Source organism: Lates calcarifer, linkage group LG21 (genome assembly GCF_001640805.2).
Source record: "Lates calcarifer isolate ASB-BC8 linkage group LG21, TLL_Latcal_v3, whole genome shotgun sequence".
Lineage (NCBI taxonomy): Eukaryota > Metazoa > Chordata > Actinopteri > Centropomidae > Lates > Lates calcarifer.
In genome coordinates, this window is record NC_066853.1 from 23,636,282 (window position 1) to 23,663,030 (window position 26,749).

Consider the following 26,749-nt stretch of genomic DNA (forward strand, 5'->3'; position numbering starts at 1 on the left):
AAAGCTTTCAACCACATCTCACTATCTTTATTAGCAGATGGAGTTTGATCAGAGCAGACAGATAAGGACCATACAAACTCCAGAAACAACTGTAAAGGATTTTTTTTTCTCTATTTTTTTTTTAAGGTCAAACTACTATTTGGGTATCATCTGTATGCACTTATTTTCATCATTCTTTCTTACCACCATGTTCAAACATGGATAATCATTGCTAAAATTTTGGATTATTATGCAAAACAGTTACTTATGACTGTCATTTTTTCTAGTATAAATATATTAGAAATCAATCTCTACCTCATTGTATATTTTCTTATTGTAGACCGTGTGTTCAATCATTACTATTCATGATTTGCTCTCTATATGATAGACTGACATATTGCGACTGTGATTGCCCCCCCCCCCCCCCCCCCCCCCCAAAAAAAAAAGGTTATAACTAATGGATTGATGGATTATTATTTGTTATTATGTGTAGGACTATAACCTTTGCACACTTTACTGACATATCTGGAAACAAGAGTGGACTGATCTCACCGTTGTTCTCATAGTACTCAGTATAACCATTCATATACAAAACACCACCATATTTTAAATAAAAAGCAGTAATGAATTTCATGTACTGGTTCTTTCTTACATGCTTTGATATTTCAATGCGGTATGGGTATAGTGTGCACTCATAAGAGCAGGAAACATGGAGGTTTTCATTAATGCTCTGAAGGTGTAATAATGGCATCTCCGCATGTTCTCCCTGCACAGCCACGCGGTCTCAGCTCTGCAGTCACATAACTGTACTGCGCAACAGGCTCTCCGCACTCCTCTGGCTCCCACAGCTGCCTGTAGTACAGCAGTCCTTCCGGTGGCGCTAGAGCACTTGATAACGTGACATGTGGCACTGAGAGGACCGGTCGGGTTTAACGACTTATAGCTTTGCCGCAACTTTGTGTGTGTCGAGTGTGAGAGTCGAGTGCGCGCTGCAGGAGAGGACGGAGAACAGGCGATTACAGTCTTGTGCGCTCTAAAGAGTAACATGACAGAACATGAGAAAACCACCTGGGCAGAAATAAAAGTGTGACTGATGTTTGTCTTCCCACGTGTTTGAGTGACACAGACTGCACGCACTCACTCTGTTTATCTTCAGGTTATTGGGACTTGATGTTTCTCATTCGCTCAGAATTTTTACTCTGTTTGTTTTTGATCATTAAATGATCTCATGATCTCATTCACAGTTGGGGAGGACACATCTGTGGCGCTCCTGGATTTTCACTCTCACTCTACCTCTGTCATTCTTTATCTGTATCGCGCGTATTTACGCACACATTATGTGGCATCGATCCAAATTCTCCTTTGGAATCTTTCAGGACCATTGACGCCCATTTATCTCCAGACTGTATCAGTGCATCGATAACAGTGATCTAACAAGAGGAAACATCTCGGTCTGTCTCCTCTGTTTTTATGAATACACTGAACAGGAGCTGGAATGCAAGTTGCATCTAACCCATCACCGTTAACCACCAAACTTCCACCATGCAGACATTACATGACTGGGGACAGTTTGGAGGAAAATTATGCCTGATTAAAGGTAAAGGTCAGTGCAGCACACTTGTATTTGTCCTCTAGAAACGCACAGAAGGAACGCTGTTCATGAAGCACATGTGGTTAATCTTTTCCTTCATTAAGTTGTGTCGCACTGTGTGCCCCGCACTGCGCCGAGAGTCGAATTCAATGAGACATCACGAGCACTGTGCGCGGCTAAATGTGGGCAATGTGGTTCATGGTGTGTTAAAATGCAACCAAGCACGCACTGAGCGCCCATTCAGAGGCATCCTGTCCGTCGCTCCTTTTTTGAAAGTGCCTCTCGGAGGACCCCCGGATGAATCTGTTCTCCGCTAACAGATAATAGGCGCAGTGGAGGAGCGGCCGCGTGGGTCAGCAGCTCCGCGGGTCTATGTTTAGAGTCCTGGTGGGCGTCAGAAGAGACGGAGGGAGAATGAAGATGCTTCAGCGTCAAGCAGCCTGGAGACATGAGTGGGTCGATTACAAATGGTCCATAATAGGCCTCACAATAGACCTTTCTCTCATTTTTGTATTCACGCCCTCTTTGAATACGTTGTGCTATAATGGGTTTATGATTGAACATGCATGAGCTGTGACTGCCTGAGTTTATTTTTGGTAACATTGCCCATATTTAGGGCCATGGACGTCGAGGTCATAATGAGCCCGCAGCGAGGCCACTATACAGTGTGGGAGTATGAAATGGGTTTCTGATGTCCTGTTACGTGTCTGACTGCGTGTGAAAAATGTCACTTTCCTCACATGTGCTTTTTCTGCCATAATTGGATGGTCTCATTACTGCATCACTGCACAACACCATGTATAAAGCCAGTGGGCATTTATAGGTCCAACACGACCTTTTCTCTTCAGGACTGTTGGATTGTTCTCGACAGGAAAAAAAAATGAATTAATGCTTCACCTTCTGCGAAAGTGTTGCTCTGTTATTATTATTTCCCAGCGCTATAACCTGCTCCAGGCAGTTATTAACTCTGCGTTTTCCCTTTTAGACCTGTTGAAATATGCAGCATGCTCCTCGTTTATCATTATGTCAGCTGATATATAGATGAGGAGAAACGCAATCCTTTAGTTGACAACTTGCTCCTCTTATGCTCGCACCGCTAACTCCGCCCTTCTCCCCATGTCGGCTGGCATGTAAGGTGACACCAGCCAATCACGTCTCATTCCGCTTCTACCTAGCGGAGAAAAACAGTTCAAGGAGGCGGAATCTGGTGTGGGCTGTATATAAGCGGTTAAGCGTGGGATTTTTGTATCAATGTGTCACCCTCTAATGGTTCACTATCTGACCGAGAGACAGCAAGAGCAGCGCACAGAGACCGGATCCGCGCTGACGTGTGATGTGGCGTGGACTTGATCGGCAGTGACCCCAGCGCCTGCAGCTGCCAGGCCGGGACAGAAACTCATGCTGCCGCCGCCGCCGCCTGCTACAGAGCTGTCCTTCCGCTGTGGTGCTGAACCGCAGGACGCGACCCTTCAACCGGTGACGTAGAGCTGAGACTCATCCAAGACTGAACACACTAAAAGTAAAAACTTAACCGCAAACTTTTTTATTTTATACATATATGGATTTGAAGCAAGTCAAAAACACAGAAAACACGGAGCAGAAGTGATGGCCGGACTCCCCCTTGCCCTCGGCGTCACTCCGGCGGTCTGAGCACAGAGGCGCGCTGCCGCTTCGCATCGCTTCGCTTCGTACCGGAACCCAGCGGAGCCTCCGTAGATGAGGAGAGTGACAGAGGCTTTCGATCAGTGAGGTACGCTGGGCGTCTCTTAGCTACAAAAGGAAATTAGGGAAAGAAAATTTGAGAGATTTGCTCTCCTTAAAGGCTCTACATGCAGCTGCGAAAATGGGCTGTATCAGCTCCAAAGCGCCAGTTGGTAAGAGTTGTTTAAATTTGCTCTCATAAAAAGCACGCTGGAGGAAGCCTGATTTTTTTTTTTCGCATTTGTTTGTGCTGCAGCCTTTCGCGGGTGCAGAGGCTATGGGAGAATTTGGGTGCTTGTAGTGCACAGCATGCTGTGCCCGAGATGTGAGACACATGATAGCGCTGCTGAGTCATATGCATATGAATAAGGAGCTCACATGTAATAAACGTTGTAGATAACTGGGATTTAAACAGTGTCAGTCCACCGGAGGTTAAATGGTGTTTATGTGTGTAGGGGTGCGTTTCAATGGGGTGGTGGGAACAAGCTGAGGGGCTGGTATCTGCAGCCTAAACATCGCGATGCTACGAGAGTTGCCATCAGCTTTTTAGTGAGCACGCCAGCCACAGACAGAGAAGGCAGAGGCGCTCTTGACACCGTTGAGGGATGCGCGGTTAAACGGCTTTTAGCCCATATCTGTGACAAGGAGACTCATCCGGACACGATGGTTCTGACCGCGCTGACCCAGTTTAGTTGCAAGGTAGGACACCTTTTTGCTCCTCTCGTCAGGCATGCGATCGTGCAAAAAATAAAAAAAAAAATCGTAAGGCACTTAACTCGTTATTTCTAAGAATGTCCTCTTAGTTTTCAGGTCAAATGCACAGATTAGTTTGCATTGCATCCACAGAGGTCCAGATTTAAACGGACTCCATCAAATCTTCAAGGCACACACATGCAGCAATAGTTGCTTGTTGCCAAGAAACAAGCTTCCTGTTGCCACCGCATCTACTTGCTCTCACGGTTGTTTACACCTTTGTTGTACGTGTCTTCCATCCTCTCCGCTGACGACTAAAACGTCGCCGTGGGCCCCGTCGCGAGACGCGTGTCTCCCCCAGATATTCCCCCTATGTTATTTGCCTGACCGGGTTCCCCCTGTAAGCCTCCATAAATCAAACCTGCCCCACATCCATCCATCCATCTATTCATCCATCCATCCATCTCACACGAATAGATGTGGTCGCTCATTTTTCTCAAGTGATGTAAACGTTACATGCGACCTTCCAACCTGTGACTTATCCGTCACATCCCTGCGCACTGATCCACTCTCCGCCTTTAATTGGTTGTGTAATCTGTCGCCTCAGTCACTTGATGATTATGGCGCCTTGTCCCCGTCTCCTTGTCTCGGAGTGCGTAAGGACGTGCCCTAGTCCCATAAACCCCCACATACAGCTACACTCCTGATATCAGGTGTGTCATATACAGTAGGTCGCCCGGCAGCCACCTGTTTGACTCTCATATTTAGCCTGTATTTGTGTGACATCTCTCTGCCGCTGGTCTTGACCTAATTGTGTTGATTCGCTCATAAGTCTTTCAGAAAGCCCGAAAGACACGAGAGAGATGCGCGGCGGAGGTCTCTCCATCTGCAGTTTCCACGACAACGGCAACTACACAAAGAGAAGGTGTGTGTGTGTGTGTGTGTGTGTGAGAGAGAGAGAGAGAGAGAGAGAGAGAGAAAGAAAAATAAAGAGAGAGAGGCCACAGTAAAATAAATAAATAAAAATAAATTGACTGCAATTCTCGTTTGCTTTGAGGGAAGAGGAGACACTATTGGAGCCGCAGCTCCGTTTCAGCAAGATCACAGTCAGGGGAAGAAGATTAATTAAGATAAAAAGACGTCGAACAAATTAACAAATTAGCCACAGATGGAGGCTGACTGCAGGAGAGCCGCCACAAGTTGCTGTAAAGAGGCTAACACTGCCGTCAAACCCATTATGGTTGTATGTGTCTCGCGTTTCTCCCAGAATGTACCTCAGATGAGTCCCATCAGTCTGCTCCATGACATGTTTATTTCCAATTTTATTTGATCTGCAGCCAACAGCAATGTCACTTAAACCGCATCTTTGGTCTGACTCAGGGTCATTGCTGTAAAACCATGTACTACATTGATCTACCGGATTTGTGCAATGCAGACAGGAATGCAAAATATTTCACGTGCGCAATGTCATTTAGAATCTGTGTGTCGCAGTAAATGGCAATAAACCCGTTTAATACACACTCATCGGTTGAAAGGAATCTGTGGCGATCCATGCGAAATATGAGCTTTTTCTGGCAATTAGTTGCTGACGTGTCACCATAATAATCGCTGTGGGTTTTTAGAAAACAGCGGGGCCGCACAGCCTATACCCCGGGCTCAAATGACTGTCACATTCTGCTCATCAATCCAACGCTATACACAACACGTGCGCATCTCTCACTCCTCTAAACAATACTTTCATTGACCAAGATGCCCCAGATTCAACGACACAATGCACCCCGGGCATCTGATTTCATCACACCCAGTTAAATGGCACATATTGAATTCTGCTGGTGGGCAATTTGAGCTCGGTGCGCTAAACGGCAGGTCTTTGACCCCGGGGTGAGTGATCGGTCTTGATATTGGGCTTAGTATTTGAGATGGGTGCTGGCGACTAATCGACCGAGTTGTTCTTTTCAGCGCCAGTAACTAGAAACGCGTCCCCGCAGTGGAGGGCTGGAAGAGGAGCCAGGCACTGACATTTGGAGGCCCACCTCTTAATCTGGTTTTGCAAATCTGATTTGAAGGGTGGCGAGCACGCGCAGGATTGCAAGTGTGTATGTGTGTGTGTGTGTGTGTGTGTGTGTGTGTGTGTATGTGTGCGCGCACGCGCGTAGAGGCCCGATGAATATTCAGTATGTGACGGATGGGAGCTGTCCAGGTGCTGAAATGTTCTGCTGGACGCTGCGCTGCAGGTGTAACTGTGCCAGGCCCCCGTCCGCAGGTTTATAAGCGCCTCTGGTCCATCACGGTCCTCGAGACTGTTATGTCATGACGAGGACAGCTGTTAGAAAGGTTAAACTCATATAGAATGATTCTATATCTGTAAGCCATTAAGGTGACGTTTGCAGCCGGGAGGTTGCTGAGTGACATTTTCGCTCCACGCGCCGCTGCTGGTTCCGCAGCTCGCCTGTGTTTGGTGTGTTGATGACGTGGCCTGTTCATGTCAGAGAAATGTGTATTAACACAGCAGGGGAGTAAAACTGCACAGTGCCATCTCAGGCATGTGCCTTATTCTGTGCTTTTTATGTTTTATACAGCTGCTTACCCTCTGACAAAGCAAAACCAACCTCATAAAATATCAAACAGGCTTTGGCTACTGCCAGAGCCTTACCTGCATGACATGGCATGGCTTTAAAGTGCATGGAATTAGGCCTCCACACCCGCCCCTTATGTTATCTCACTACAAGTAGTCTCTACAGAGTACGCTGCAATAAAGGCCTATGTGAAGGCTGAGCCCAACACTTAGACTTGTACCATGCATAACAAAAAAAGGGAAGGGTACTCCAGAACTAGACACTCAGTGAAAGTGCATGGTACAAGCCTAAAATGCTTTTAAAGTTCTACAGCACCTTAAATGAAAGCCTAACTACATCCTGATGGTGCTGTAAAGAACTATTAAAACAACATCCTTTGAAATATTTTTGAGTTCTTTATTCAGATGATTACTTTGAATCTATGCTTTACAATTGCTTTCAATCCCCCACTGTTTGTAGATGCAGCCTATGTCCTTTTAAAAGAAACGTAGAAAGTGGCTGGTATGTTTATCTGGGGGCATTCTGAAATTTTATGTAGCCTGTGTGTTTGTGGTTTTCTTTGGGGAAAACTGCAGTGAGATACGGCAACATTACATTCCCTTATATGGTCATCGCACCTCAGTGGCTGCCCTGGGATCCCCATGGAGGCATGGGTTGGCATGGTGATTGCAACTATGACCGTAAGACAACAAGCACCAAGGATTAGCCAAATCTTTAAAACTCATAGTTGGTGATTCTTGCTCCATTAATAAAACTATACGTATTATGAACAATAACGTTTGGTCACATTAAAGTGGAAGCGTTGTTGTCATAATATTAAAATTAGACCGTTTTTTTTCATTTATTTTGGAGTGAGAATGTGGTGCGGAGCTACTATGAGTTTTACGATTGTTCATTTGCTATTGTCTTCACGTGGCTCTCTTCCTCCTGACAGTGGCGGTTGACGGTTCGTTGCGCGTGGACTGGAGCGCGGCAAGCTCCCTGTCTGACCTCGCGCTTTTGGGGAGCACGCGGACCTGCTTGGCGCGCAGACTGATTCTGACAGCACCTTTGGGCGCACTGGACTTCAGCGAGGTGCCCTTCTCTCTCTCTCTCTCTCTCTCTCTCTCTCTCTCTCTCTCTCTCTCACTCTCTCTCTCTCTCATTGGTCTGGTTTTGTAATATAGCCTAGCTAATATAGCTTAACTAAAACCTCGTGCATTCTCAACTCTTCGAGAGACTTAGCCCACTTTAGTTAAAACATAGGACAGTTGATATGTTATATGTTTTACAGTGGATAGTGATGATTCAAATTAAGCAAATGACGCATTAGATTTAGAGGAAGCGTGCAGGGACCATTTAAGAGAGCAGCACTCTCATACAAAATGGACATTTTGCCAAGACGCTGGGCAAAAACGTTTGATAGCTTATTCTACATCACCTCACGGAGTCGTAAAATTGTTATTTGAAAACTGATGCGGCATTTCGGAGAATTAAACTATTGTTTTACCCATTGTTTTACTATTGTTTTACCTATTGTGAAAGGCAAACTAATTTCAGAAGGCTAACTGTGAGGAACCAAGTACTCTATTGACATTCATTTTTATTGTTCCATGGATTGTGGGATGTTATGCCTACATCACTTCCCATGATTTGAGCCAGGCTACAAGCAACCTAGCGTACTATAACCTAGCTGGGCACCTACCAGATATTCCTAAGCAAAGATAACAGTCTGAAATGTAATTCACCACATGAAGCAGAAAATTATTTTCTCAACCCTTCCTGGTTTAATAATTACCTTATTAATCAAACTATCCAAGTCTTTAATGTGTGTGTTTCAACTCTGAGTTCTTTCTCAATTTTAGTTTTCATTAGTGTGAACCAGTTGGTTTCTAATTATTTGCAAGTCATTCAGCCTAATTAGCAATTAATTTTTAATTTGGGATTTTAAATGAAATCTCAGTGACACAGAGGGTAATGCTTCTCACCTTTGGACAAAATTTAACACAAACGTTCTTAAGAGGTGCAGTTAGTAAGACCAGCTGCACTGTTAGTCCATGCATGCTTGGCTGGATCAACTCAGCTGTGAGATGCTACTTTTGCATAGTAGCTACTCAAATGTTTATCTGAATTCAAAAGCCTGTCGAAGCATTTTCCTTTCCAGTAGTTACATCAGAGTTTCTGACCTTCTAGCATGATACTGCCTGCGCGTTTTAAACTAAGACTGTAGACCTTAAGTTTGCAGGATGCTCATAGAAATGATGATGATGACAATGATGATGGTATTGATGATGATGAATCCACCTTGCCTCTTTTATCCATCAGTGCACACCATCTGGGTGTGAAACTGATGTGTTGCAGTGAGCCAGCCAGGCGATGATTAGCAGTGCCTAAGTGATCCATTATGAAATGCAGCCTCTCGGTCTTCATGGGCGGCGGGCCTGTTATTGAATACAGGCCACGATGAGAGACAGGTTGGCTGGACTTCTGATCTTATCACAGCTCTTTTATAGAGAATGGGCTCTCTAATGCTTTACACCTCAAGTACAATCCAAAAGACACACATTAGCCACAGCTGGTCAGATTATGTATTAGGAAATTACTCAGACTTTTGTCATTTAACAAAGTATTATAGTAGATCTAGATCTATATAAACACCTCTTTAAGTATTATACTTGAGTATATGTATGTAAGAGGGTGTAAAATATTCAAGCTTGTTAGTCATAAAACTTAAAAATTAAAATATGAAAATAGCTTGCATTTTTCCCCTCATACCTGTCATTATAATGCAACATGTGAGATTAAATTTGGCTATGATGATGCAAATGCCTCATCTCTGACGCCTGTGTCAGGTGTGCTGCAGCGTCTACAGTAAGTAAAAGCTGGAAGGCAGGAGTCATTAATTTGGCTGTTGTGGCCGTCGGTTGGTGTTCTGAGTGTGTGACATCATCAGTGAATCAGGCGCACAGGCATACCGTGAGGAATTGTTCCATAGCGACTAGTTGCCATAGAAATGTTCCCATTGTGGAAAAGTTGAGAGATAGAGCAAGAAAAGGGAGAAAGAGAAAGAGAGAGAGAGAGAGGTATGCACAGTCGGGCAGAACGTCAAAGGAGAAGGATGTTCAGGTTATTTTCCACCACAGGAAGCAGTTATCATGCCAGTCTGTTCCACAGACACCATTCATTGCTCGTCCTCTCATACAGTTTTGTATAATGAATTCCATGTATGCCTGCGTGTGTGTGTTTGACAGAGAACTAAAAGAGCAATCCAACCAACTGGCAAAATGTGTCTTCGCTGTTGTGTTTTGTCGCTGACGTTTGATAAGAGAGAAAAGGGTATTTGACTCATTCTGCCAGCACAATGGCCTAAGTTAGATTTCTGCTGTGATGTAACCTTACTTAGCCCATTAAAACTGAGGAAACTGGTGTTGAGGTGAAAAAGTAACAAAAAGGATTTGCTACATGATCATTTTACTTAAAAAAATCAAAAGCATTATTTTTGTATAGAGCCTCAATCCTGAAACACACACACCCAAAACTAAACTAAAATTCTTGTGCTTCTTTGTGTGTGTGTGTGTGTGTGCTGGCCTCCAGGTGACGCAGATAGGGAGACACCTGTGCTGTCACCCACCGTCACCCTGAACCCTGCCTCCTCTTGACTCCTAACAAGCGCGTTGTGTTGAAGAATCTGTTGCATTTTTTTACTCTGTGCTGTCTCCAGGCCATGCTGGTCCACAGCACTCACTTACAGAGACAACAGTTAACCAATGATTTAAGAGCAAAAAGTGAACATAAGCAGCATCCCAACAACTGTCTGTGTTCACCAGACCATGACGATTTACCACCTCTTGACATTATGTGTGTATAACTGGGGCCAAATATCTTTACCATAGACACAAGTCTTTCCTGACAAGCTGTTTTGAGATATTAAGCTTTAGATATAAGAGTTGTAATGTTCGGATTCAGCTTGATCTTAAGGTCATATTTGGGATTATTAATGTATTTAAATGTGCATATGTTTATGGGTATGCTGCGTGCATGTTGTTGGAGTGTGTGATGGAAAAGATGTGGCACAGTGGTGTAACTGTCTGTTCTGAGTACTGCTCATGTCGTTCTCTGTGCTCGCTCTGCTGTTCAGTAGGGCAGTGGGGGAGGAGAGCGGGGAGGGAGGGTGAATGAAGGAGCAGAGTCGGCAGCCAGCGGTGCTGCTAACTGAAACTGTGTGATACGGTGATGCCTAAGCACAGGGTCATGCTGATATATACTTAAATTGGACCATTTTGTGCCTCCAAACTCCAGAAATTTGTTCTGTTCTGTTTGTTCTTGTCTGGGTAGAAATGTCTATGAAATACCATTTATATCATCATGGGATACTCTGCAGGAAATACTTGCAATGAAACCACGTTTAACAGCATTAAGCAGGGTAAGACAGGTGTTTTTCAGTTGGATAGCCCTGAAGGTATATAAAATCCTCCTACACCATACTGGAGTGATTTCTCTGGGCAACCATTTGATGACAAATAAAACATACTCAAGTGTGGGTGGACAATGTTACCTTCTAGACATCTGATTTTTAATTAAAGGCCAAAACAATATATCATTCTAACACTCCTTGAGGGTATATGTCACGGCTCCTCCAGATTATCCTCCCTCTGATCTGTGAGCTGCTCTGCGGCACAAGAGGATTATCACGCCTCGCGGCAGCCGCTGATACCATCGCAAGCTCGGGATCCCCCCTCGCTCTTGCAGGGCTTACTGACAGATAATTTTGTTGTTGTTTGTTATTTATTTGGTTGGTATTTTGTTGTTATTAAATTAATTTGGCAGGACAAGGTCAGGGTGATGCCTCTGGGATGAGCTAACTTCATCACAGTATCTGGTGTTTTCTTATTCACTGCAATCAAATGTGGGCTGTACTATCTAAATTCAAATAAGCATTACGTTTACTAAATGGTCAGTTATTCTAGCAAGTCAAGTAGCTCAGTGCTGTTCCTCTAAATGAGAGCAGGTGAAATTAGAGCATCAGAGAACTGAGATCAGTCATCATGCTACTGGACTCAATCTGTACCTGTTGAGATAGACTTGTCTGCCTAAGTCATCAGAGTGCTCAGTCAGCCATGTGTGTCCACCCATATTGAGTAACAACACGGCAACGTCAGCTCAGCATGTGGCCTTTACTGTTGACGTGCCTGTTTCCCACGTGAGTACAGGTAGGGCTATAAAAAGAGTCAGCGGACAAAGGAACTTGTCAACACCTGATACTCTCTCTGTGGTTTGACTTTACAGCACAGACGGATTTGATGGAGGACAGACCTGGAGTAGGGGGCCTACTGTCTGGTTCTGTTAAGTCATTGTGAGGAATTTACCTATCTAGCCCTCTGGGCACAGTCCTTTATCACTTTTCTTTCAATAAGTTTTCTAATATAATTATTATACACAAAACATTTGTATTTACATAAACGTCCTAACAGCCACATCTGGTGCTGCTCCATAGGTCCACCTGGGTATTGGCTGCATGTAAATAATGTGCAAATATACAGCAACCAATCTAGAACCAAAGACATACTTTTTTTTTCTTTTCATGCACCCATGTTTGCAGCCATAGTTACATAAGAATACTCTGTATTGAAGTTTGAGAAGAGTCAGCTCAGTTACCTGAACAAACTATTAGTTTGCTAATTAGCCAGCAGGCTAAGTTAACAAACCACTGAAAGCTAACATGTGAGTACAATTAGCCTCCAGTTTCACATGGTTGTTGTAATTGTTGTTTTAGAATATTGCTTCTACTCTTCTACATTAAATAAGAGATGTTAGCTGAACAGATGTTATAAATGCATGTGTATGTGTTGTTTGCATACAGCTTGTGACTTCTTAAAACATTGATTAGTTTGTAAAGAGAAAAGCCTTCAATTTCCAAGGCCTTGAAGTACAATGAAGTAGTTGAAGTACTTTGAATACAGGAGATCTTCCTCCATCAAAAGAACACACTGGATTTTCCAGTGAGTCATTGCAGGATGTATTCAGAAGCTGGCTCACATTCACACTGAATGAGCTGCCATGTCATTTTATCCCTCACTCACATTCACTTCTCTTGTCATTGCAGGTGAATGTTGATGACACCATTGAAATGTTACCAAAATCAAGAAGAGCTCTTACCATTCAAGAGATTGCTGCATTAGCGCGATCCTCCCTCCATGGTAAGTGCAATGTTTAACATGTAAACAAGTTTCTGAATACACCTTACATACAAACATATACATTTCTACACACTGTAGATGCATCTGTACATACTGAAAATGTGTAATCATTACAAGATTATACTGTAGCATAACCCTTAACGTTTGCCTTGCAGGTATTTCCCAGGTAGTGAAGGACCATGTGACAAAGCCTACAGCAATGGCGCAGGGCAGAGTGGCCCACCTAATAGAATGGAAAGGCTGGTGTAAGCCTATGGACACTCCAGCAGCCCTTGAATCAGACTTCAACTCCTATTCTGATCTTTCTGAGGGAGAACAGGAGGCACGCTTCGCTGCTGGTAAGACTTCTGTTGTTTGTCTGTGCGATTTGTTTATAACTTAAATATTAAAGCACCCTGCTTTGCTACACTCACACTGAAAGAGTTTTCACAGGCAGTTGACAACAGATACACAGAAGAGATGACTCACACCTAGAGCAAGAGGGCTCCTGAAAATGTGTGAATTAATGATGAAAGATCACAGATGGGATGCTAATTTAAAAAAAATCCACTTCATAACAAAAAGGTAAACATATTTAAAAAGGATCAGATTAATATTTATTTGCTCATTAATTACACTCTGCTGAAAATACTGAGATCATTAATAAAAATGTTCCCAGCATGCATTTCATAGACATGAATGCACAGAAATTTGCTTCAAACAAAACTAGTTTTTTCCATAATATAGAGTGGTAGACTGTAAAGTCATATTAACACTTTGGAAAGCTGAGACTTTGATTCTCATCCCTAAACCTGATTTTAACATACATTTTTGACAACTAATCTGGTTGAGGAAAACAGCATTAATGCAAGTTGTAAATGCTCACAGAACGCTTTGCCTGTAGAATGTTGTTGGATCTGCCAGGAACATCTGAAGGTGGTCTGGTGGAAATGCAATCTGTACAGTGTGACCACTTTGTTAAAGGTGCATTTCAGTAATTTACTGTAATATCACCCTCCCATAAAGTTTAGGGGCTCACAAGACACATTAAAAAACAACAACAACAGAGTGGTCAAAATCAGGCTGAGATATCATTCTATTAACTACTAGCTCCAAAACTGCAAACTCCAAAAGCTGGTTTCTACAATTCCTATAATGCAAACTGATATTATCTCCATTAAACCCTCCACGTCTGTTATAGACAAACCTTCCCCTGAACCACAGAAAACATCATTCAACTGTTCACAGCTAATATGCCTCATGATGAGTAAACTGATTTTGACATGTGATATAAGTGGACTGTTTACCCAACAAGTTGGAAGGTCTCCTAACCCCTTGTTTACGTTTCAGGCTGTATGTCAAAAAGCTTTGGATGAACCCTCCTCGGTAAAAGCGAAAGCCATACAGCAGTTTTATTGGACCTGGCTGACAAGGATGTGTATTAGTATCAGGTGTAAATGTGAAGTTAATCAAATGACATTATCCAGATAAGATATCCAGATACAGATCACGTTAACACCAGGTGTAGCTGGAACATCTGGTTCTGCAGCCCTGCAGCCACATTTTTGTCACCCTTAACTCTTTTCCTCCACACACACACAGTATAGACTGTTTCTCTCAAAGCACTGCTCACCCACAGCTCATCTGTCTCCTCTATCTTTTACTCACTCTCTTCATCTTTTACTTTTCTTTCATTCGCCCCTGCCCTCTCTATTTATTTCCTCCTCTCTCCTTTTCACATCGTCCCCTCTTTTAATATTCCTCTCTGCCCTCTGTCTCTTTATCTCCTCTTTTATTCAGTCTTTTTCACCCTGTCCTTCCTGCCTGCTCTCCCTCCATTCTCTTGCTCGCTCCCTGCAATGCAGACTCTCAAGGTTAATTTGCACAGTAAGGTTTTGCTCCTGGCTAGTGCCACCGTGACTGAGCGATTTTCCTCTGTGCCTCCTCTATTCTCCTTTCTTTCTTCTGTCCTCTCTTTTATCTTACCATTTACATGACATCTACTTTCTTCTCTAAGATCCATATAAGTATTCTTTAGCTATGTGTGACTGTAATCATGATTCAAACAAGCCAAATTATTGAAATGACAAAGTTCAAAGTATCACAAATGATTATTTTTTAATCAAGTATTATCTTTAAATAGATTTTCAGCACTATAGATAGTCTTTTAAGAACAGAACCTGGCCATTTACATCATACATTGCCTTGTTGTAAATGGCACAAAAACAGGGTCTAATCCTTAGCAAGAACTTCTGATGCTCTGTACACACTTTTGCTGCATTTAATTAGTGTGTAGTAAGTTGCCCAACAGTGGGGCTGGTTGGAGACTTATTACTATATATTACAGTTCTCCTTGTCTCGTCAGCTTACATCATCACCATGCACCCGCCTCATCAGGGAACTGCCAGTTGTGCTGACTCCTTTTATTTTTGTCAACTGTCTCCTTGTAGCGCAGTGATGGTGTTACTGAGGGTGACTGGACACACTGCGTGAATGTCAGCAAGCGCGTTAGTACATTAAGTGAGCATGTAAGAATGTGTGAAGTGATTCTTTGATGTGTATAAAAACCCAGTTAAGGTAGAACACGCTGGTGTGTGTGTATGTGTGTGTGAGTGTAGAGGGCATCCTGGTGGGTTGTCTATTGATAGACTGACTTCTGCCAGCACACAGACACATACACACATATTCTTTGTAGTTAAGGCTGCAGTGTAATGCGTAACACTGGCTGCCAGCCTTGACTGACACACAGAGAGACTTATCTCAGTGTGTGAGTGGCTGTATTCCAGCCTCTGGTGCACAGGAAAGTGACAGTGTAGCAGAGGTATAGATGGCCTGACCAGTCATCAGCAAACAGGCCTGCCAGATTATCAAAATTTTGTGTTGGCAAACATGTCTTTGATACAAGTGACAGCTAATGATGCAGCAGTGTTGCACTGGTGAAGACATAATGTTAAACTACATCAGTTTTTTGTAGAGCAGCTGTTATCAATAATATATATTTTTATTAACAGTTGATGTCATGTGTAATGTGAAAGAAGTCACTCATAGTGACATGACAAACCTGTAGACAATTTTCACTCAACTCTACAGTCTCTCTCAAAAATAGAGTTAAAATTAGAGTAAATATTGAACTTGCATTCATCAGATAGCAAGAAAAGCAATGCTAGATGAATGCTAATGTTTGTGCATGCCTGCTGGATAAGTTGATATAACTTTGTCATATCAACTTAGAAGGTGATGTGTCAGTTGTCCACAGCTTGTTTCCACCAAGTGGCCAAAAACAGTTAATGCAGGTTTGAAATAAGCATTTTGCATTTAAGACAAGATAATGTTCTGTATTCATGTGGATGAGTTACCTTTACCTCCTAACCAATTTAATATTTCTGAGAAAAAACATTAATATCAAAGATCTGACAGGTGTAAAAATTTTGTATTATGTCGTAAAGATTTGAAAAACTAAATATTTTGTTGTTCGAATTTTGCCATCAGATGATATTAAAAAAAAGAAGTTTCTTATGGTCGGCATTAAACTAGGTCACCTCCTACTTGTGGCTGGGATTGATTTTAGGGTCATACATACAGAAGAACAAGAATTTGGATTTATGTGTCTGTAGGTGTGCACCATCTCTTTATCCCTATTGTAGGCAATTTTGTGTGGTATGTGGGTCAGTGACATAAAAAAGTATGTATGCGGGTGAAAAATCTCTTTCTTCTTGAGTTAAAGGAATTAAAAAAGGCTTTCAAAGGAGAACACAAGAGCAGCACACACAAATGCATTTGCCGGAAGATGTACCGGTGTTTGTGAGGAGAGTTCAGGGCCCAGCTACAGTGGAAGATGAATGAGACCATTGATCTCTCACTGTGGGAGACAACACATGAATACTGAGCAATAACCAGAGACAGAGTCAGAGAGAGGGGGAGACTTAGGAGAGTCAGAGATAGAAATCAAAATGAGAAGTGAGGGACAAGGCTGAAAGATTGCACAGTGAAAGAAAAGGGAATGGTAGGAATGAGGAGATTGAGGTGAGTCGATAGAGCGTTTTATTGAGAGAGACGACTGGAAAAAAGGCATGACATGAAGGAGAGTCTGGATGAATAGGGAGGAATACAAAACAGATGGATTGAGAGGAAGAGGGCAAGCAGGGAGATAAAGAGAAGAAGAGAGTGGAGCTCTGATTGGTCAGCTGCTGATGATAATTGGAGGTGATTGGTCACTTGGACCTTGTGGCTTACTGGTTCTGGCACATACTGAGTCACCTCAGCCAAACACACAGACACTGATGTCCTCTCTGGCAGCTGCAAGTGTTTCACATTAATGTGAATGGTCATTTAGTCACTTATGAAATATGGTGATTAATTAATGATAGTTACCAATCTGGGCAAATAACCACTACACTACCACAACAACTGATAAAAATCAGCTCACTTTATCTCAGAGTGTGATATGAAAATCCAGGTTTTAGTAATACAAGATTATGCTATTGTTTATGGGATTATGCTGCAGTATAAATGTAATTCAGCAACAAAAAGCAGCTAAAGTGGTTTTACATACATACACAGACAGGCAGATAAGCCTTGTAAATAAACCTTAAGTACTGAAAATTCTCCAACACTGGCTGGAGTCTTTATATACCTCAGCTGCCAAGAGAACAGGCTTATTTTAGAGTCTTTAGAGTCATTTATTCCTAAATTTTCCTGTTTCTTTACACAATCATAGGGGTCACAGAGAGGACAGCAATGTGTGTTCATTCACCTTGCTTTTTCTCTTGATTGATGATGAGCCAAATTTAATGTAATTTTATCCAGCCTTTACTTGATGTGAAAAAAAGACAATGGATTAAAATCATGTGAGAAAATGGAAATGGAAAGACAAATGAATGAAACTAGTATTTCTGTTAAAAGTATAATCTGACAGTAGTGGGGTAGTGAGAGTGATATTGATCTTTTGTACTGATGGAATTATCACTGTGGAAATGTAGATTATGCTGAATTTACCATGTGAGCCATTAGGCTACAGTTAATCCCACCCTGTTTAGTGTTTTTTTTTATTATTATTATTTGTGATGCTCTCTTTTTGTTCATGGCCATGAGCTGAAAAGCATTCAGTAACAAGTATTTTTCTCCTGGTATTTCCAGTTACATACAGATATTATTTGTGCTTTCATAGGATCTCCTCTGTGCTTCTTCCAATTTAGTGTCTCCTCTTCACTGACAGGAATGCAACCTGCATAACAACACTATCAAGCACTCAGTGACAGCCATCTTAAGTGCACCAGCCAAATGACTGCGGAAGAATACTGGCTATAATGGGAATGCTGTCTCTGACCACTCTAATACCACACTGTGCCAAACAAAAAGAGCTGCATGACATGGAGACACAATGGGTCGCTTGTTACCATGCCAACCATGCATTTGCTTGTGTACATGTGCAGCTCATGTGTGTATATATATGTGTGTGTTCGAAGGTGTGGCAGAGCAGTTTGCCATCGCCGAGGCTAAGCTGAGAGCCTGGTCCTCTGTGGATGGCGATGAGTCCAATGATGACTCATATGACGAAGACTTTCTGCCTGCCAATGAGCCCACCACGCAGAGCACAGGTACACACACACACACACACACACGCACACAGAGTGTACCTCTACAACACAATAGCCATGGTAAAGCTAAATCACATTTATTTCCTTAATATTGTCCCCTTCTTTCTTAATACCCTTTTGCCTTCCTCATCCATCTTTCTCTCTGTATCTCTCATTGTCCCAGTGCCCTAGTTTTCATCCTCTCCCGACATTTTTTTTGTTCCTCAGCGCAATTTGATATCCCTCCTGCAAGTTTAATATCATTTCCTTTGCTGCAGAGACAGTGTCTGTGTGAGGATGGTGTGTGAGGGGGTTATAAATACACAGTGTATTTGACCATGTGTGTGTATGCATGTGTGTATACCATAGCTTTCATTTTGATTACACTGAACCACCAATAACCTGTACTGCAGCCATTAACATTCAGCACAGTGTTGTTGCTGTATGTTCATATATCCATCTATGGCTTCTTACCCTCTACCGGGGCCATTTAGTGAATGGAGTTTCACATACACCAGCCTGTATGTGAAGATAATCAGCTCTGCATGAAACCTGATCTGAGTCAATACCACTGTAAGGCCTACTTCCTCACCTCACTGTCACACAGATTTCACTGCTGTAGTACATAATGAAGACATATAATGTATAATGTAGTGGACAGAGCATTTTTTATTTTCAATCATAGATGAGAATTCAGTTCTTTGTCATGTCACGTTTGGATTTTTCAGCTGTTTTCCTAGCACTATCGCAAACATTTTTTAAATTCAGATTCTAATATATATGTTTTTTCTTTTTCCTACTCATTGTATGTCACAAAAATATTTTATTTCAGCTTTAATTCCTATTGTATATATATCATATTTTTTATTTTATTTTCATCAATTGTTTTCTTTTTTCCTTATCATTTTGCACTGCTGGTTAATTAATTAATTAAAACACATTAAGCTGAAGACTACAGTACACACAGTGTATTGTAACTTTTGTGGTAACTAATACTTCAACAGAATAATTTTTCTTCCTTAATTAATGTTCATTATTAAATAATAGTATTTCATTTTCATTTCTTTTAGCAGTGGAAACTTTTTTAATCAATGAGTTTGGCTTCCCTTTGTAGCAACAGAGCAAAATTAATCCTCTTAAAGTCACCCTTTGGCAGAGTCCTGCATTGGGTCAGATACCCACACCTCACCGATGGATAACCTGCAAAAGTTATGAGTAACAAATAAAAAATATTTGTTTAGCACATTGCATTATGCGGGTATGAGCATGCATTAAAATGAACTAAACATGCAGAATGCAGCTAACTAATAGCATTGCCGATTATCGCAAAACTGGTTATCTTTGTGCCTATATGTCTAATTGACTACGGGTCAGGTCAGCATTGGGCTCGTGCAGGACTCTGCCTTGTGTTTCAGCAAGACTGTGAATACCTTGAATGACATTCAGTCCTCATAAATTACATTGCTACATTGTTTATATCCATGTTTTCTCAGTACTAGGCTTCTTTTCCTCTGCCATGTGCTGCCAGTGGAGGAGCATGAAACTGTTGGCAGGCATAAACTAAGACTTGCTCATCAAAACATCACTCTATAGCAACACTGGTCATAAAATCTCCACAGGGTACCTTTAAATATATCTTTAAATAAAAAAAAAAAAAATACTGGCAATATGTACAATAAAATATACCATTCCCACTAAACTCTATTGCTCAGTCCCTACAGTAAACATTACAGTTTCATCTCATATTTCTTCTCTTATCATTGTTCCTCTTCCTTCAGGACTTTATGTTCACAGTCTGTATCATTCCCTCTAGATGTGCCATCATATCCTCCCTACTTGAAGGACCTCATCCACAGCCAGCTTTGCCAACATCTTGGTCTGCGAGGGCCCTGTTGTGAGGGTGGAGGTGGCAGTGGGGAAGGAGGTGGCAGCGGAGAGCCCTCCCCGACGGCAGGCTCCCCAGATACCCTGTGCTCCAGCCTGTGCAGCCTGGATGAGCACCACCCTCTGCTGCGTGACCTGAGCGGCCACCGCGGCACCCACTCCCACAACCACGCTGCAGAGCTCGCTGCAAAGATCCTGTCGGCGCTGCAGGGAGGGGAGGAGCTGTTGGCCCGTCTTCAGAGGGCAGGTCAGAGTGGGCCTGGTGGGGGAGACTGTGTCTTCCACAGCCTGGGTGGGGTAGGGCGGGGCATCAGGCCCTGCGGGGGTCAGGACTCTCCTTGTTACTCCATGTCTTACTCTGAGACATACCTGTCACCAGGCGAGGATGACGACACCCCCTGCAAGGACTACGAGAGCACCGTGTGCCAGGCGGAGGCGGAGGGAAACGGGGTGGAGTACCCACCTGACTATGACCCACGCAGGAGGGTCTCTGATGTGGCCTCCTCTGGAGTGGTGTCGCTGGATGAGGAGGATGAAGAGGAGGAGGAGGAGGAGGAGAGGGCAGGAGAGCCAAACAACCAATGACTCCTCTCTTCTCACCTCAGTGTTTAATTCCTCCAAGCTCTTTGGAGGTTTTTCTTTTTTGAATCAACTTCTGCTCCTTCATGCCGTCTGAAAAGTTTGGACCTCTGCGCATGTGTTTTTTTTTTTTTTCCTCTGACTAAAATGTAAATCATCCGTCTTTGCCTTACTTGCAACATTTCAGCTCCTCTCCACCTGGTAACTGCTTTGTCCCCCTTCGATGTATCGACTCTATTTTCTTTGAAGGCGTCCAAACAATCTTTTTTTATCAGAGTGAGAACGGGAGTAATGGACTTGTGACAGCAGTCCAGCTACTTACTCGTGGGTATGACGCTCACAGTTTTTGGTTTCCGCTCCGTCCCTACCTGTGAAAGTGACTCCAAAAGTGGATGCCACCACCAGGCAGACAGAATGACTGAGTCCAAAACTCTGACTTATCTTTGCATGTGTTTTGCAAGTGCTGAAATAGATGGGCTGACCAGGTCTTGAGCACGGTTTGTAATCTCAGCTGTTCTGTATAACCCCCCGCCCATCTACCCCCGGCATCTCTCATGGGAGGGCAGGTTGACACTGCATCCTGGGATCTGCCCTTACCTTCCTCCTCCCTCCCCCTCCTTTGCAAGAGACAAAATAGCATCCTTTTGGGCATGGCTTGCTGAGTATGCCAAACTATTTAACCCTGTCACTACCAATTATGAGCAAATGCTGGAATGTCTACAAAGTGACAGGACATAGTATGTATTTTAAAATAACAAAGTTTAAAAAAAGATTTGTCACAAATGATATGATAGAAATGATATGCTTTTATTGTACTAGTTTTCTATCACTCAAACATGTTGTTGTTCACATTATTCCAAACATCATTATGATGGACATCTGTCATAATGATCAACTATAGCTACTGGATACTTTTGGGGCTCTGTGGATTCCTGCATGGAAGACACAAGAACTTTGGTTGTCTTAAAAAAATTACACAGCAGCAGCGATGACAACAAACACAAACAGAATGTTCCTGAAGTGACCCTTCCACGCTAGGTGTTTGGCAGGAAGCAGCGCGGGTTGAAAAGACAGAAAACATTTTTCTGTGAAGAGATGAGTTGCATTGGAGATTTTCTATATTTTTGTATGCGTTGTCTTGCTTTTATCTCTTTGCCTATGCGGCGTGGCAGTGTATGTGGTTTTTTGCACGAAGCTAACGTGGCTGTAGATTTCTCCTTTTCTTCGTTATCACTGTGTGATATAGTCTACTGGGAAAAAAATAACAAAACAAATGTGAACAAAAAGTTTTTATTTTATTTTTTATTTCAAAAGAGGATACTGTGATACGGTTTGTTATTGCCATTTGTCATGATCCTCATGAAGAACTTTTGTGTTTCTTTTGTAAAAATGCTCTTTCTTTCCTCTCATACTGACTCCTGAAAAGCTTTGCCTTTTATTCTATACTTTCCCTTTTTTCTATGACGTTTGCAAAAGGGCATGTTTATGTGACACATGCAGAAACTTCCATCTCCATGGTGATGTGAGGAGCTCTGTTGAGGTTCTCCCAGAGGGACTGTCATTCATACAACTCAGGAAATCCCATTGGACCAGAGCATAAATGCATCCTGCCCGCACGCATAACTTCACTTGATCCTCCGTGTGTGTGGACTTTTTTGTGTGTTTGCGAGTGAGAAAGCCTGGTGTGTGTAGTTATTTTCTACAAATAATTAAAGCACAGATTCAGTCCCCTCATCCTTCTTTTATGTCGTTTGACTGTTTAGAAAAGCCTCAATGTGCGAGTCTGTATGTTTGACATTTTGTGTGAGTGTGTGTTTGTGATAATGTGTGTGTGGCTGTATTGTATGATGTCAGCAAGCTCCTCAAGCTTGCACTGTATATCCATTCCAGAACCCCTCCAACGCAGCGATTCCCTTTAAAACAGTGTCTGGTGTAGCTGAACTCTCGTTGGAGGTTGGACTCTTAATGGTACTGAAGATAAGAAATAGCGTACAGTACCTACAGAGTTGGAGAATTTGGAGACAAGTAAGCGATGACATAGCTAAATCAGCTGACAGGAGAACTGAAAAGACAGTGACAACTCAGGGGGAACCATTGAAGCTGTGCCTTTCATTCATCACCTTCGAGTTGTACCATCATCATCATCATCATCACATCCTCCATTCTGTCACTCAGGCCATGGCTTGGCTTCCTTTCCCTTCTCTCTTTTTAAAATGAGCAGGAGCAGAGTGAAACACTACTACCTTCATTTGGACAGGGCCACTAAATATCCTGTTGCATCTCCTGTGTGTAGTCACCCGCTGTAGCTGGAGGTTACAGTGGGCCTGTTTGCGTCATTGTCCTTTTGGTTGACATTAAAAGCTGGGCGATGCTGGCAAGGCGAGGTTGCGCTTTTGTCCGGGCGCGGTGACGCGAGCGCAGTATTGTTCATTCCTCCCCCTCTGTTTATCAGCTCACTCTGTCCACCACTGTGCATTTGCTCAGTCCATCTCTCTGAGTGTCCCCATCCTCTCCCCGGGAAGTGTGTGTGAGACTGTGACTGTGTGTATGTGTGTATGAGAGAGAGAGAGAGAGAGAAGACGGGCACCTTGGTGTGATGCATTTTTCATTCACCCAGTTCTCTCTGTGTGAGTTCTCTCTCACACACCCATGAGTGTGTTTTTCTGATTATACTTGTGAGGACCATAATCTATTCATTCATTCAGTCTAACCTTTACCTTAACCCCATCCTAAATCTATTACTAATCCCTTTGTAGAAGTGGCTCTGTGGTGAATCTGTGTATCCCTGTGAGAACATTTTGTCCTCATTAGAATAGGAACAGAAGATTTCCTGCTGACACACACACAGACAGCCTGATGAATGCCTCTCCTCTCCATCCGTCTGTCTCTGTCCTGTCATTTCCTGCCTCCTCGTCCTCCTTGCCATCCTCTCCTCTCCTCCCACCCCTCTTTGTCTCTGTCCTTTCCTCCCCCCTCTCACTCTCACCCCCCTTCCTCTCTTTCTTTCCCTCCACCTATCCCCACAGGGGGCTCATTACGTAACTAAGAGGACATCTGAGTGCTACCTTTGCCGACAGGCAATTAGCCCGTGATTATAAAACCGCCTGATGAACAGGAGATGCGTATCTCTCTCCTGTCTGTCTTTATTTTTTCCTCCTGTCTTTTTCCCCTTCACTCCATCTACACCCTCCCTTCCAGTTCTCTCAGCCCCCCTCCTTTCTGCCACAAGCTTTTTGTAAGTGACATCTTTTGAGGTTAGCTGTCCCAGAAAACTCCTCGCAGTTTGTGGAAAGCGATGGGCGATGGAGGGAAGTGTTGCTTGCTCACCCCTCTGTTTGGAAGTGATATATATATATATATATAATATTTTGTAGCCCAGTAACAGAAGCGCCACCCCGCTGTCCTTGAGCCAGACAGATGTCTTTAGAGGGAAACATGTTCCTTTTCTGTGTGAGTGTGTGTGTCTCTGGGCAGTGTGTTTTAGTTTGTTGCTTCGGGCAAGCGCTGACATTGGATACTTATCAGAGAGAAGTGCTCCAGATTCTGTGTGTATGTGTGTGTGTCACTGTGTGATAGTGGCGGAAGAACCCAGTGCTATAAAAAGACATCAAAACATCTGTCGGACAGTGTCGAGGCAGGAGGGCGCATGAATATTCAGTTGGTGGTGGTGCCCCTGTCACCCTATACCCTACTTTCCATTTTAGAACAAAGCTGAAGGGCCCAGGGACCACTCTCACCACACCACCAGATCCCCAGCGGTGAATATTAGGACAAAACCTGCAAACAAAACTGAGACTGAGAGTGTGAAAACTGCTGTAGGAACTGCATATAGAGAACATAATCCTCACAGAGAGAGATGGTCTGTGTTTAACCCACATTAGCCTCCACAGTCATAATTACAACATCCCACAATCCTCGGGGGGTTTGGGTGCACACAGTGACACCGGGCACACGCACACACTTTCTCTTTCACAAAACTGAAAGAGACTTACAGTACAGAAAGCATGTGAGAGTTCAGAGAGCAAAGCCATACAGTTCACCCAACAGAGACAAAGACACTATGAACAAACAGGGTATGAGGAAAACAGATGACCCAAAATGAATGTACTGTCCCATCCACATCCTGAGTGGGCTGTGTATCACCATTAGCATCAGTCAAACACACACTCGACCTTCTCTCGTCCCTCTGAAATCTCAATCCTGTCTTTCTTGTTTTTCCTCTTTTTTCCTTTCTGATACTTTTCTTCCTCTTTTGGCTGAATGTAATTATTTGAATATTGCCACCTTGGATTTGAAAAATGAATCTTTGTTTGCTGCATCTGATATGATTTGGAGTTAATAAAAATATTGATAAAATTAATAAAACATTGTTATTGTTCTTTGCAAAAAAAAATGTGATGTGGTTATTTTTTATGTTATATGAGCCGTAGGTAAAGACAGATGAGAGCAGAGGTGTAGAAATCTCTATTAATCTCACTAGGTTCCATACAGAGCCACAGTATTTTATGGCTCTGATTAGATAATGAACTATCACATTCACCTCTTTCAACAACCATTTACTACTGGACATTCACTGTGGCATACACACCATAAAGCCTGCTGCAATTAGCCCTCTGACATGACGACATCGTCATTATTAAGTTATTATCAGGGCAGAGGCCAGCAGTCAGAGAGAAACCAAAGAGTCGAGCTGGTCTTGGTAATTCTGCAGCAGTAAGTATTTCATTTTTCCATGACATCATGGGTCCCTGGGGAGCTCGCTAATCCATTTGGTGGACTGGGAGGGAGAAGGGAGGGGGATATCAGAGCAGAGGACCTGATGGATTTCATTCTATGTATGATCATCTGGGTTTTTAGACAAGTAGACCGCATATATACATAAGTCTGGTGTGTTGAAATGTAAATAAGATGCTTCATGAGGTTTCTAAAAATGTGAACATGCAAGGCTCTATCTGACACACCAATTGGAAAAAAAAAAAGATTCTGTTGTGTTGTGTTTTGAGACATGTAACTGTACCAAATGACTCATATAACCTTTTCATCTCTTCTGCCGCCTCAGTAGATAAGGTGGGGTTAAGCTTAGGCAATAAAAAACTAGATTTTTTGGGAGGTAGCTGGGAGGCTCCAACCCCCCGTGACCCTTAATGGATAAGCGGTATAGACAATGGATGGATGGGTGGATGTTTTGGGAAGTAGTCTTTCTTGACAAAAGATGGATGAAAAGATTGATAACAGTGCAACATTCGTTGTTTTCTCCAGCCGCCAGTCCTTATGCTAAGCTAGGCTAATCACTTCCTGCCTTTAGCTTCATATGTAACACAAAGACATGAGCCTGTTATTGATCTTCTCAAATTACTTTCAGAAAAAATGTGATAAAGCATATTTGACTTTATTTTTGAACTACCAACCAATATTCTGGTTGGTAGTGTTGGTTGGTACTTTGATCATGCATCTAAGCCATTATGTATACATATATGTATGTGTGTGTGTGTGTGTGTGTGTTTCTCAGGGGCTAAAACACCACCATCCAACAGAGCCTCGTGTTCATAGAAGAAAGAAATGAGCATGAGATCTACAGGAAGGTTTCGATCAGAATGACCTGCAGCATATGACCGTGACATCAGGAGTTACCAGGATGTGGCTGTGGAATCAAGGTGGAATTGTCACCTTCAAGAATGCCTCCCTTGTCCATGAGCCTTGTTAGTAGGTGAAGTATTGTCATGACCCATACATGACTTTGCAGACAAAAGACTTTTAAAGAACACTATCTAAATGCTCCATCAGGCCACCTCGATCATGGGTCATGAATGATAGAGTGTACCAGTGAACATACAAACCATACTAAAAGGTAAGGCCAGCACATAAGTTGGCAACAAATTCTGAATCCTCTGTGAACCAGCCATCTTCACAGAATCAAACTCTTCTTGTTGCTGCTTTATTTTGTGATCTTGACTCAGAATTACAAGAAAAGGGGAATTCAGTTGCTCTCATTTACAGTACCCTCTAATTCTCTCA

General features: G+C 42.8%; 1 protein-coding gene across 5 annotated transcripts; it reads left to right on the plus strand.

Annotated features, from left to right (window-relative positions):
• The first annotated feature begins 2,709 nt into the window (after positions 1–2,709).
• fam131ab (family with sequence similarity 131 member Ab) lies at positions 2,710–25,099 on the plus strand. Of its 5 annotated transcripts, XM_018684063.2 has the most exons (6): positions 2,710–3,089; positions 7,475–7,614; positions 12,623–12,716; positions 12,872–13,054; positions 18,161–18,292; positions 20,085–25,099. In XM_018684063.2, coding segments are annotated over exons 1-6 (1,206 nt in total). In that variant the 5' UTR covers positions 2,710–3,088; the 3' UTR covers positions 20,741–25,099. The 5 variants fall into 5 exon arrangements, with proteins under 5 accessions (XP_018539579.1, XP_018539580.1, XP_018539581.1 ...); XM_018684064.2 differs by lacking the exon at positions 7,475–7,614 and having other exon boundaries at positions 2,710–3,444; XM_018684065.2 differs by lacking the exon at positions 7,475–7,614 and having other exon boundaries at positions 2,710–3,320.
• The last annotated feature ends 1,650 nt before the right edge of the window (positions 25,100–26,749 follow it).

Bases quoted from the DNA above. Each gene is read 5' to 3' on its own strand.
- fam131ab (XM_018684063.2), top strand. The intron at 7,615-12,622 runs GTGCCCTTCTCT...TTGTCATTGCAG, and splicing joins GCGCACTGGACTTCAGCGAG to GTGAATGTTGATGACACCAT. The intron at 12,717-12,871 runs GTAAGTGCAATG...TTTGCCTTGCAG, and splicing joins AGCGCGATCCTCCCTCCATG to GTATTTCCCAGGTAGTGAAG.